General features: G+C 39.2%; 2 protein-coding genes across 2 annotated transcripts in view; one reads left to right on the top strand and one right to left on the bottom strand.

Annotated features, from left to right (window-relative positions):
- Nucleotides 1–7,997, top strand: part of ANGEL2 (angel homolog 2) — a 12,808-nt gene extending 4,811 nt beyond the window's left edge. The window contains exons 3-8 of the mRNA XM_010164015.1: nt 519–588; nt 2,068–2,489; nt 3,444–3,570; nt 4,243–4,303; nt 4,734–4,897; nt 7,784–7,997. Of these exons, the coding sequence (XP_010162317.1) occupies nt 519–588; nt 2,068–2,489; nt 3,444–3,570; nt 4,243–4,303; nt 4,734–4,897; nt 7,784–7,938 (999 nt within the window). The 3' untranslated portion in view covers nt 7,939–7,997. The remainder of the gene's footprint in view (nt 1–518; nt 589–2,067; nt 2,490–3,443; nt 3,571–4,242; nt 4,304–4,733; nt 4,898–7,783) is intronic.
- Nucleotides 7,998–12,245: 4,248 nt separating this feature from the next.
- Nucleotides 12,246–12,567, bottom strand: part of VASH2 (vasohibin 2) — a 30,189-nt gene continuing 29,867 nt past the window's right edge. Inside the window, exon 6 of the mRNA XM_010164014.1 lies at nt 12,246–12,524. Coding sequence (XP_010162316.1) covers nt 12,455–12,524 — 70 coding nt within the window. The 3' untranslated portion in view covers nt 12,246–12,454. The remainder of the gene's footprint in view (nt 12,525–12,567) is intronic.

Genomic DNA, 12,567 nt, shown 5'->3' with positions numbered 1-12,567 from the left:
AGCAGGAAGGGTAACTCCTTGCCTTCCAGAAACTCCACCTTTTGTCAGAGTCAACCTGTGTGTTACCGCAGTGTGCAGGGAGAAGGCTCCAAGATGCTCAAAACTCTCTTAACAGAGTATTTTGAGGTTGATCTTTGGTTCACGTTGTCGCAATGTGGAAACCTGTTGTCCACGCTGTAGTTAATGGAAAGTGTGCCCTTGGTCTCTTTGTCCCACTGCTCTGACATTTAGCTCTTCCCTAAACTGCTGAGGATGCATTAGCGGGTCACTATTTTCATTAAATTTAATTTCACATCTGAAAATGTATGTCTGTCTGAGAAAGGGTGGGAGGAATTGGGGCCCTCACCACAATCTGAAGGAGCATCTTCTATAGGAGAGTGAATCCTTTCATGGGATTATGGAGGCAAAAAGCCTCTGAATTTTATTTTTTTTTTAATACAGATTGGCCAACAGACATGATACAGTGGTATTTTGATGTGTACTTACTAATATCTCTTAATTGTAAATTTTTGCCTTAGGTACTCTGTTTACAAGAAGTCCAAGAAGACCACTATAGAAAAGAGATCAAGTCAAGTTTGGAATCCCTGGGTATGATGAAACTCTTGATGACCAATATATTGTCTTCCCCCTTGCCCCAGTACTATTTTTCTCAAAAAACTCTCTTAGATTATAGAATCAAGTCCCCTGCCAGCACATGCAACAATGTTGTGCACCCCCTTTTATAAATTCATCAAGTGCTCTCTTGGAACTATGTCAGTGTTTTCTAGCAGTAATCCTGTTGGAAAGCTTTTCTAGGTTATGTGTTTTTCTGGCTTTAAATTTTCCAAGTATCAGCACTAAATTTTATCCATGGTCAGTGGATATATTATATTAGTTAGTTTTTGGACTAGTACTGTGAGTCAGCCTAACTAGCACTGTCTTATCACTGTCCTGTGTGAAGTTACAGTAAGCAACATGCTGCTAGGGGTGTGATTCCATGGTGGCTTAAACTGAACTAAATCTTTTGAGCCCTACACCTCCTCCCAGTCCCAGGGCCCCCCTCTCTTCCTGGCATTAGTACTTGTCTGATGCCAGGAGGAACCAGTTCAAGGAGCAGCACTGGACTGATACTTTTTTCTTGGTTATTTGGTGATAGTCTAGCTCCCAGAGTTGAGTATTTGTAAAGAAGGTAGAGTAATGGCAGTACTGAGGTAAATCCACTTGAAATGTGAAACAACACTGTAAGGCCAGGCTCGTGTGGGCAACTGAGATTCCTGCTCAGTGGGAATCCCCTGTCCCAGCATTGGTGTGAGCTTGGAGGTCAACTTGCTCCACTTCATGGGGCTGTACTTCTTAAATTCATATGGCATGGGCTGGACAGAGGAGCATTTTAAAATGGCAAGATACTGTTTCAAGATCATTAATTTTTTATTCCATAGGTAAGGTCTCATTAAAATCTGCATTACACCTCTACATGAAAAAAAGAACTTGGCAAATCACTATTTTCAGGTGGACTTGTTTGAACTCTGATACTGTCATTTGATAAGTGTCTCAGCTTCCCTGCTGAAAGCTTGCCTTTTGCTGCTACCTGGGTAACTACATAATTGTGTAAATATGTTTGAGACCTTTGTTCTACGAATCATTTGAGACAGTGATTTATGACTTAGAGTGTTTATTGCTTTTGATTGGAATGCTTCACTGGTAGTATTCCTAAACCATTGTGGTAACATTCAGAAAAAAAGCCAATACACAAATCCACTTTTATGTGACTTGTGGGGTTTTTTTGTTGTTTTGGTTTGGGGTTTTTTTCCACATGAGGAGCGAAGAATATCCCTGGTATCATAAACCGTGTAGATGTTTGCACATCACAAAAGGTACTAGACCAGGTTTCCTGTAGTATCTGAACCGAAGCTAGACGGGACAGAGTCTCTTGTGTTCTCTTTTCTGTATCAGCCTTGCATAGTCTTAGGTGCTTCAGACTGGGTGTTGACCCTCATGTGAGAAAAGGAGTGTGCAGCTTTTCTAATTCTTTTTTTAAATAATATTTATACAATGGTATTTTAATGTTTTTAACTGCCTTTCTTGCAGGGTATCACTGTGAGTATAAAATGAGGACAGGGAGAAAACCTGATGGCTGTGCTATTTGCTTCAAAACTTCAAAATTTAGCCTGATCTCATCAAACCCCGTGGAATTTTTTCGCCGTGATATTCCACTCTTGGACAGGGACAACGTTGGACTGGTGTTGCTTCTGCAGCCTAGATTTCACTGTAAAACTAATGCTGCCATCTGTATAGCCAACACACATCTGCTGTATAACCCAAGGCGAGGGGACATCAAACTGACCCAACTTGCCATGCTCCTGGCAGAGATTGCTAGTGTTGCCCCTCAGAAGGATGGTACCTTCTGTCCAATTATCATCTGTGGTGACTTCAATTCTGTTCCTGGTTCTCCATTGTACAGATTTATAAAGGAAGGCAAGTTAAATTATGAAGGACTTGCTATAGGGAAGGTAGGCTATGTTTTTAATTTCTCACAAAAAAAGAAGTTAATGCTAATTAAAGAGAAGTATTTAATTGAGTGGTGCTAGCCTGCCATAGCTGGGCTTGTGATTATTTCCAATGCAGTACCAATCTTAGTGTCCCCTAGCAGTCTGCAAAGTGAAAGTTACTGTGGAGTTACTAAAACAAACTTGGAGTATATTAGCTGTGGCTTACAGAATATTGTATCTGCTTCTAGCATTCTGAAATTAAAAACTTGCAAACAAATCAATTGTTCTTGAAAGGTAGTTATCCACAGGATGATTGGATCACTGTGCTTAAGTGTCCCAGTCTTAAGTAGGATAAAATGATAGGATGACTCTTATTTTAGATAAACTTTGAATTACAGTGGCTAGAATAATTGTAAAAGCAAAAATGCAATTAGATACTAAACCTAAACTGTTCCAGGTTAGATGGTTTTTGTTGTAAGCTCTTGCATGTAGCTGTTGGATGCGTCTAATGCCATTTAACAGAAAGTAACTGGAGTACATACAATGAGAAAATATTAACAAAAAGCCCCACTGGTGTCTTTTTGCTAGTGGGGAGTTGTTTCAAGCCCCGCTTTGACTTGACTTGCTTCTGAAAGAATAAGCATCATAAAGATAAAGTAAGTGTCTGCTAGGGAGCTGTATATACCCAGTCCTGTTATGTTGCTAAAAGTGTTCTTGGTAGTCTCTCAGCTTAGTGTCACAAGACCTATCTTTAAAAAAAACTTGGTAGGAGTCATCTAAGGGGCTACATCAGGAGTGTTACTATTTTCACAGAGATTTGACAAGCCATTTTAAAAGATTTATTCTAGGGGGCTGGATTTGTTGGGGGTTTTTTGTTAAAATTATAAACTTTACAAAAATTTCTGCTCATTTAATATTTTTTTATTTTATTTTATTATATTTCTGTCTGAAAAAAGCTTATGCTGTGTTTCTTAGGTCTCTGGACAAGAACAGTTTCCAAGGGGACAAAGAATTTTACCTATTCCAATTTGGCCAAAAAAACTGGGTATTTCCCAAAACTGTGTCTATGAAATAAAACAGCAACAAAAAGAAGAAAAGGCAGGTCAGTTTCTAGGTTGATGAATTTTGTGGTCCTTTGAAAAATCATACAGGTAGCACTGAAAAACAGATGATCTGTTCTAGTGGGGGAAAAACAGCGAGTCTTGATCTTGCAAAACTTCCTTGTTGGACTCATTAGAGTGTAAAGTTATTTGTTCACATAAGCATTTGCAAATTGGAATCTTTAGAAGATAATAGCTGGAAATTGCCATTCAGGAGCTGGTGTGTAATATTTAAACTACTTGTGTTTGCATCATGAAAGCCAGTTGTGCTGTGACTGGGAAAAGAGCTGGAGGAATGCAGCACACGTATGTAGCATGAACCTACATTCTGCTTCAGTGTTTATGTATTGCAGGGCAAGCACTTTATGGAACAAGGGGAAAAAGCAAGTGATTCCTTGCTGAGTATTATTACATCTTTCATCCACCATTTTTTCTTTGACCAAAAAACCAATTTTGAATCAATGGGACATAATTTGAAAGTCTTTGGAGGGGAATCTTACTAATGGAACAGAAGAATTTAATCCAGCTTGGTCAATTGTATCTTGCCTGTGGCAAAAAATAAGTGTACTTAAAGATACTTTTTTTCTGTAGCTTTTCTTCTCTGGAGCTCTTCAGTATTGGTCTCACTTACATCTTATCTTTAAATGTAAATTTAATGTATTTTTACTTTGCAGGAGAAAAATTGGAAGCAGCAAAACCGGACAATGCTCAGGAGACTGTAATAGCATCTGAAAAGTATGTGTGGGAGAAGAAATGGGAGCTCTTCACTGGTTCCTCGTTTTGGGGGTTTGTTTTGGTTTTAGACCAAACTTGTATCTGATTTCAGACACAGGATGCTCACCCAACCATGAATGAGGATGCGTGTGCAGTCTTACAGAGCATAGGTGGAGGTGAAAGCTATGTACATTTAAAGTGTCAGTTAAGCCAGTTCTGATGGGCTCTCAGGGATCTGCCTCTTACTTGAAAAAGCTGCTGGCATTTTGCCTTCAGAGGTTTAGGCCACTAACACAAAAGGCTGTGGGAGTGATTGCATGAGAGAAACACTAGTTTGCATATCTAGATAATTAATTTTGTTTGTAACCAGGAACTATTTGGTATTTCTTCATTGCTTATTCTTTCTAGAAAAGACAAGAAAGCAAAATTATTCTCTTTGATTCCTGTTTAGGTTGTCTTCAAAATTGCAGCACCATTTTAAATTGTCTTCAGTCTATTCCCATTACTTTCCTGAAACGGGGACACCAGAAGTAACTACTTGTCACTCCCGAAGCGCTGTCACTGTGGATTATATTTTCTATTCTGCAGTAAGCAATGACACTGCTGGCCAGCCAGGTAAAGAAACCAGCTTTTAATAATTTTTCACAAATGCCAAATGGGAACATTGGGATGCTGTACTAAGGGCAATGTAATGATAATTTAATCCATATGAAGCATCTCAGAGGTTTGTGGTGGTGCTTTGAACATCAGCTGTTACCTGAGAAACACGGCTGGCCTTGTCGACTGGGCACAGTTGGGCTTGTAGTGCCACAGAGAGCACTCTCTTTCACCTAACTGCGAACCTTCCTGTAGTTGCCATCTCGGCACAGCGACAAGAGCTGAGGCTGCAGAAAAGCAGCACCTGAGAGATACTGTGGTCAGTAACTCGTGCAGGACATCAGTGGCCAAACCCACAGCAAAGTAGTATTTCCAGTCATTTAATCAGCAAAATGGTGAGCAGCAGTTTATGATGTGCATTAAAACTGATAAATGAGCTGTTTCCTAGAAAGTTACTTTTCAGATAGGCTTGATGTAACAATGTCTGTCAAGTAAATGGCCTCTGTGGCCTTTGCTCTGAGAGCAGTCACTTGCACATGCCCAGTTGTCAACTCTCTAGATTGCAGTTGCAGCTAAAATTCACCAGATGGTGCAAGAAAGACGTGGGACCTTTGCGGGTGTATTTCCTGATGGGTAGCACGGCGCTGTCTCTCCTTGGCTGCTCTTACCGTGGGCACTTAGGAGCAGTGTGCTTTCCCTGTCACCGTGAGTTCTGTGTTTCGTGCCCTGTCAAAGGTCACTGCACAGTGCAGTGTGACCAGATCAATGGCTCTGCAGAACTCGGAACAAAGAAACCTGTGTGCCACTCCTGCTCCCACTGTAGAGTGCCACTGATTTTTATAGATTTGTTTTCAGTGTATGCAGATAGCACCTTCATCTCTCGTACCTTGAGACTGGATTGTTAAAATGCGTTGAGTCGATGCGCAAGTCACGTTTCTCGTAACAAGCACGGTAAATGCTATTTTAATGTAAAATACCAAGTACAAAAGCTTCACAATACAGAAATAAAAGCTTTTACTAAAAGTTATGACAAGTATCTAAAAGACTTCTGAATGCTGTGTGATTTCAGAGTGTGCCCCTGTGCAGAACCTACTCCTAATCCACCTGTTTACACAATTTGTTGGGCCATCATTGCCCCAGCAGAGCTACAGCACTTTTTTTTCTGTCTGCACTTGTTCTTCAAATAGATTCTTCAGCCCACATCAGAGTACAGATTGGGACCAAACTTGAATTCTCCAAGTAGTTTGAACTGGTGTAGTTTTTATTCATTAGTTCTTAGACACTAAGTAATAGTCTGGATTTTCAGTTTTCTGATGACCCAGGCTTCCGTATTGAAAGCTGTCAAAGTCTGAACAAGTGAGTATTAAATGTGGTCTAGGCTGACTGATTGCTTTTTTTGAAAGTTTTTGCACCTTATTGTGTGTCATACTTAGCCAAGTATTTGGTTTGGTATTCAGGATTTGCTGTGAAAGCAGGGTTGAGTATCTGCCCGAGTCCTGCAGGACCCACTTTTGCTGGTTCCAGAGTGCTCTGAGCTGACAATAATCACTGTGTGCAGAGCAAGGTCTCTGTAGCAACAACCTGCTCCTTTGTGGACAGGCAGGTGCTGTGCCAAGTGATAAATGTGGCTGAAGAGCTGGGTGGACGTGGGCTCTAGAGCTACCAAGACATCTTTGCAGTAAAAGAGCTTTTCTTCAGAACAACAGTAAGCAGCTGCTGGGTTGTTAAGAGAACTCAAAAGCTGGCAGATGGCAAAGGAGTGAAGCTGTTGAACTATCCGAGGAGTTTAACAGTTGCTGGATAATCCTTTAAAATATGCTTGCTGGTAAGCCAGTACAAGGTTCAGCCAGGACGTTCTGAAATTGCTGATCACTTTCAGACAGAAAATATTTCTGTCAAAGTTACAGCTGCTGTTTGTGCTGGTGCTGAAAGCACTCAACCTGCTCAGAATCATCTCTGTGCTCTGAAAGCTATAGCTGGGGTTGCTGAATTGTTGCCTCACTCAAGTAGATAGCTCAAGAAGTCTAAAAGTTTGACACATCATGGAAGGGTCTCATTCTCAATGGAATTTTTTTACTTGAGTTGGAAAAAGCTGGTTACTCTTTGCTGATGATGGTTTTCTGTTATGTTTTGGTTTTGTATTTTTTTATGAGGACACAAATATTTTTTAAGTATAGTGTAATAATAAGGTGTAATAATAGCAAGGCTGTGAGTCATCTTCCCCTCTTCCAGGAGCAATGTGGTGTTCCTTGTGTTTGTGTGCTGGGGGATTTTTGTTTGTTGGGAGTTTTTTGGGTTGGTTTTGTTGGGTTTGGTTTGGGTTTGTTTGTTGGGTTTTTTAGGTGATTATAGGAATAGGTAGCAGGAAATAATGGAGGAAGATCCCTTCCTTATGATGAACAGTTAAGAAATGACAGAAGGCTTTCACCCTCATGAGCAAGAGCTCCTGTAGGAGTTGCCTGCTTGAGAACTGTGTGCTTGAGGATACAGAAATAAAATGTTATATGAACCAGTAGCTCTCAAAAGACGCTTAATTTTGCAAGTGTCGGCTCTGTTGAGCAATGCTGTTGTGTTAAAGGAGAGGACTGGATTGTGTGAGGCTTTTTCAGGGGAGTTGCCATGAACAAGTAAATCCCTTTCCCTTCTCACCTCAGTTTGTCCCTCCGCAAAGCAGAAGAGTAGTGTCTTTCTGAGTACTTTGAGCTCTACTGATTTGTAAGCTCTTCTGTCAGAGTTATTAGTAAACAGGAAGAATTTGAACTACCTTATCAGTGATTTTGCATGGAACAATGATGACTCCAGATCATTTCTGCCATACTGTTTTCCTCCTTCTGCATATGCATGAATGTGTGGGGTTTTTTTACCCACATTGAATGTTCACTTTTTTTTTCTTTAAAAAACTAGGAGCAGAGGATTCTTCTCGTGAAGGTCTGCAGCTTCTTGGCAGGCTGTCACTTCTAACAGAGAAAGATCTTTGGACTGTTAACGGTCTTCCCAATGAAAATAACTCTTCTGACCACCTGCCCTTGCTCGCAGAGTTCAGGCTGATTGAACGGTGATATCCAAAGGACTCTGTGTAGGTGAAGGTAACTTCACCTTCTCTCTTCTTGTGATTATTATTATTTTTTTAAAGGTTAATTCAAACACTGCTGGTCCGGTTTAAGTAAGTTTGCATGCATGACGATTTGTTAGTGTTGTGTAAAGTAGACTTTTTAAAGAGACTTTTTTTTTAAAAAACAAAAAAAACCCAACTTTTGAATTACTTTATGAAGTCTTTAAGGCAAAAATAAAAGATTTTACATTACCTTCCTCTTTGATAATGGAAAACATCTGTGCCAGTCTCAACATGGCATTATTTTTCATGGAGATGCTGTAAATGGTTTTTATTGTAAATCATAATAAAACTGATTATTCTCTGAAAACTGTGTGCTGCTTCAAGTAAAGGGGAGTAAGTTTGTGTGCATGCCACACTTCATAATGAGCTGACAGTAATGTTTTACTGCAAAGCTGCTCTGTAGACTTCTGTCTACTAAATACTTCTGCAAAGGAATTTCCTCAGTTACCTGGAGTGTAGTCAGTGCAGATGCTGCAAGATGGAACTCCCAAACGAACAAGATAGCTTTGATTTAAAAAGTTACTTCTTTAACTTCTAAAAGCTTAAAAATATAGGTAGCATTCACTGAAATCTTCTTTAAAGTATCTGAAATAAAACCAAGTTTAATAAGCATGAAAACTTATAGGAAACTTAACTGATCTACTGTAGGGGACAAAAAAAAGTCCTTAAGATGTTGAGGCTTTCCATATATTGGACAACTGGAGGAAGTTATTTTTCTGTTTAGATTTTTAAAATGTCAAGTTATATATTGAAGTGACAGATCCTGAGGTATTAAATGATGAAGATTTTCTATTTACTGTCATAATGCACTGATACATGTTGTTTGCAAAATATGAGTGACAAAATAAACAAAACAAAGACTGCCTGAACAGGAAACTTGCAGGGAGCCAGAGGGGCTGGAAATACATCTTGTAACTTGGTCAAACTACATGTGGATGAATATGTAAAACTGACTTGGAAGTAACACTTAAGAGAATTGTCTTTCAGTGTAGTGCTGGAAAACCTGCATATACTCACGTTCCTGAAATCACACTCAGGTACTTTTCTCTTCCTGAAACACTTGTTTGTTCTTCTCCAACTTAATTTTTGGAATTTTCATCTGGATTTCCTTTTCCTGACTGTAGAATTACAACTGCAATTACTTTGTGCTTTGAGAATAATGCAGTAGTAGTAATGGCAAAACCAGCTGAACTGAAAAAGTACTTTGGTGTTACACTGAAAAATATTGCTACCTACCAAAACATTCGGCTTAAATTGCTTGGAATTTGTAAGGGGGCTGTTTTTCTCATAAGTAATTGTGACTGAGAAACTTTCTTCTACTTGTTAGCTGTCAAGTTAGTGCTGTAGCTGACTGCCTATTCAATCCTGGACTCTATTCAGATTATTTAAAATCAGACATTCTCAAAAGTGGAGCTGATAGATGCAAAGGTACTTAATTAGCTGCAACAAATTCCTGGTAGATACTGGTTACAGCTAAAAAACATTGTTCAGCTGTAGTAACCTCTGTTAAGAGCAATTTAAAAGCAAATGCTTTAGACTTGCTGATCAGTGGTTTCCAGATTTAGCTTGTATTCAGCTATTGTGTGTTGCTGTGACATTTTAAAAGGCAGTAACGATGGCCTTCTGAAAAACATACCCACTTCCCTGGTAACCACATGAAACCATTCAGGCAGTGAGATACACTAATGTATGTTACTATGAAAGAACTATAATAACTCGTTCTCCTTTACAAAAGGGTAAAGGGTCACCTCAAGTGTTTTCCCCCATTCTGATGACAATAACATGGGGAAATGGCCCAGGTACTCCTGAAAGAAAAAAGCAAAAGCTGGTTGACATGATGCAGTCAGCAGTGCTGCTAGTTCAGGAGTGTTGATTGTTCCATAACAATGCATTATTGGGGATGAGGGACTTGTTTCAGTCTTTCTTTGTATACCCATTACTGATTATCTATAGTGTGGGTTTCAGGGCTTCTTTGCAGAATAGGAAATTAGGCAGGTATTTAATGACCTTAGAAAAAAATATGCTTTAGTTATTTCCCATTTGTCCTGTCTTGATTGTAGAAAAGACTTAGATCTTTTTTAGAACAGAAACCTGGACAGGACAAAAAAAAATAACCCTAAGTCACTTAAAAAAAAAAAAGACTACCATGATATTTTATTGAAGTTTCATGCTGTGCATAAATATACAAGTGATTAAAAAAAAAGTCATGCTTGTTTTCTACACTATTTGACCACTTTGCAGTAAGTGAGAACAGTCACTAGAACCACACTAAAGACAAATGCCATCATAAGCAAGTTTTGAGAGAGTATTTCAGCTGAACTTTAAAACAAGAACCAAAAGCAATTTGTCACACACCTCTAGAGCAGTAAAAATTTCAGTATAAGTTAGAGGTTAAGAGATAACTCAAGTTATATTGGACAATGGTAAAAACAATATACCAACCACCATTGCTTGGGCTGAAGTAGACCATGGTTTCATAGAAAAAAAACTTCCAACATATCAGATAACCTTGTGCTACAGGATACAGGTGATCAACATAAGTTTTTCATGTCATTTTACTCATGAGAAATCTAAGGGATACATGAAAAAAGTTTAGTTCACAAGACACTAAGCAGCACGAAGTTTAAAACTGAAACTCTGCAGCTTATGTCAAATTACACAAGAATTTTTACAAAAAGAGTATTTCCCTTTCTTCAGTTTTACTCCTGAACAACAACAACAACAACAAAAAAATCCTATTGTGAGCACAGGAGTGGAAAAGTTTGCAGAAAGAAGGGTGGGAAAGTCCTTCCTGTAATTGATACGGTAATCTTGGGTAAGGAAGTGTAACACATTTGAAGCATCTTCTGCTTCTGTATTAATTCAGTTGCTGGCTGATATAAGTGCTCTAGGAGCTTAAATCATTCAATTGGAGTAAGCATCAATGTCACTGTGTTACAAGATCCTGTCTTCACAGAGATCCCAAAAATGTGAGTGCCCAGGAGGGGAGGTACACAAGGCCCATGGCAGTATCATCTATAAGCACAGCACAGAGGGTAGAGGCTGGACTTGTACAATAATCCAGTTTCTATTCAGGCACCTAATGAAATATTTTCAGGAATGCAGCACTCCAGTGCTTCCAGAGAACTTCACTAATGCGAATGGCAGACCCAGTGAAAGTCTTACCGCATCACTTGAGAACACTGCTGTCCATCACAGGTCCTTAGCTAAGTCTTGGAACAACAGGACTAAGCAGGGAGGAAGCAGACAAGCTTGATTTTTCAGCTGTTTCAGACATAAAGTTTAATTTATTGCTGAAGTTTTTCTAATAAAGGCTTCCTTATTCAGGTCTGACTAAGCTGTTGTTACTACAGCACTTCTAGGAAAAACTCCCTACAGCAGCATGGCAGAAGGTTAACTTCAGCCCACAATGTCTGATCTTAATATAAGATGTCAAGGCATTACTATCAGAGACTGCTCCACCTTTCCAAGACAAGGTTCCGTCCAAGTTACACACAGATGTTGATAAGAAAAGCATACAGACTCAGGTCGGTACTTCTGACATTATTTCCATTATTCCAGGAACATATACAAGAAATAAACTGACTAGTAGGCAAATGCTTGTCTCTACAAAACAGCAATCCCTATGGTTTGTGCTTCAGCAGTGTAGTCCAGAAAGAGTAAAAGCTTGTGACAAAGTATAAAAAAATCCTAAAAGTTTAAAAATTCATTATTCATCAATTATCATTATTTTAAAAACAAAACCTCGTATTTTGCCTAATAAGATGTCAGTGTTTAAGAATACATTTGCATATTACTATTACTTAACATCTTTCAGCAACATGCACAAAATAATCATACAGGTGGCAGTAAAACATCCAGTGTTGTTTTAATACTACCAGAAATGCTGGGAAACAGTACAAATCAGATACAAAACAGTAATACTGACAGTTTTGCATATCTGTTAAGATTAGTGAGGTAATGTTCATACTTTAAAAAACTCATGACACTTCCGCATTGCTTGTTTTTATTGCTGAATACTAATACCGAGTATGATTTAAAAAAAAAACCCAAAAAACCAAGCTGCACTGCACTCCAGCACATCTTAACACTAAGAATATGGTTTCTTAGTTATCCTAATGCTACTACCCAGAACAATGCCCAAATTCAGTTAATACTTGTACAGGGAAATTATATTTGAAGAAACTCTCAGGGGAGTCACCTGCTACGTGACGGAGGGAAAAAAGCCTTAGATCCCAGTAACATAATTTTAGGTTCTCTTCACTGATGCATTTTCTGTGAACTGAAAGAAAATAAGTACTGCCACCAAAAAAAAGATTCCCCCTTCTATTTTCTAGGAAAAACTTTTCTCATTAGAGTCCAGAATAATAAATAGTCCCATTCCTTTTTCCTTCCAACGGAGTGTGGGTAAAGTGCAGCGGGGAGCACCAGGGAAGCCCTCTGTCCAGCGTATGGCTTTGTTAGATGCGGAGCTGGTAGCCCACCTCGTTGAGCGTAGCCAGGTCTCCTTTCTTGTCCACCACCGCAGGCCTGCGAGCAGAGGAGGGAAGAGCGCGCTGCTCACCAGCGATCC

The sequence above is a fragment of the Antrostomus carolinensis genome, unplaced genomic scaffold (genome assembly GCF_000700745.2).
Source record: "Antrostomus carolinensis isolate BGI_N321 unplaced genomic scaffold, ASM70074v2 scaffold12253, whole genome shotgun sequence".
In the NCBI taxonomy this organism is placed as follows: domain Eukaryota; kingdom Metazoa; phylum Chordata; class Aves; order Caprimulgiformes; family Caprimulgidae; genus Antrostomus; species Antrostomus carolinensis.
This window is presented reverse-complemented; position numbering and strand designations above follow the sequence as displayed.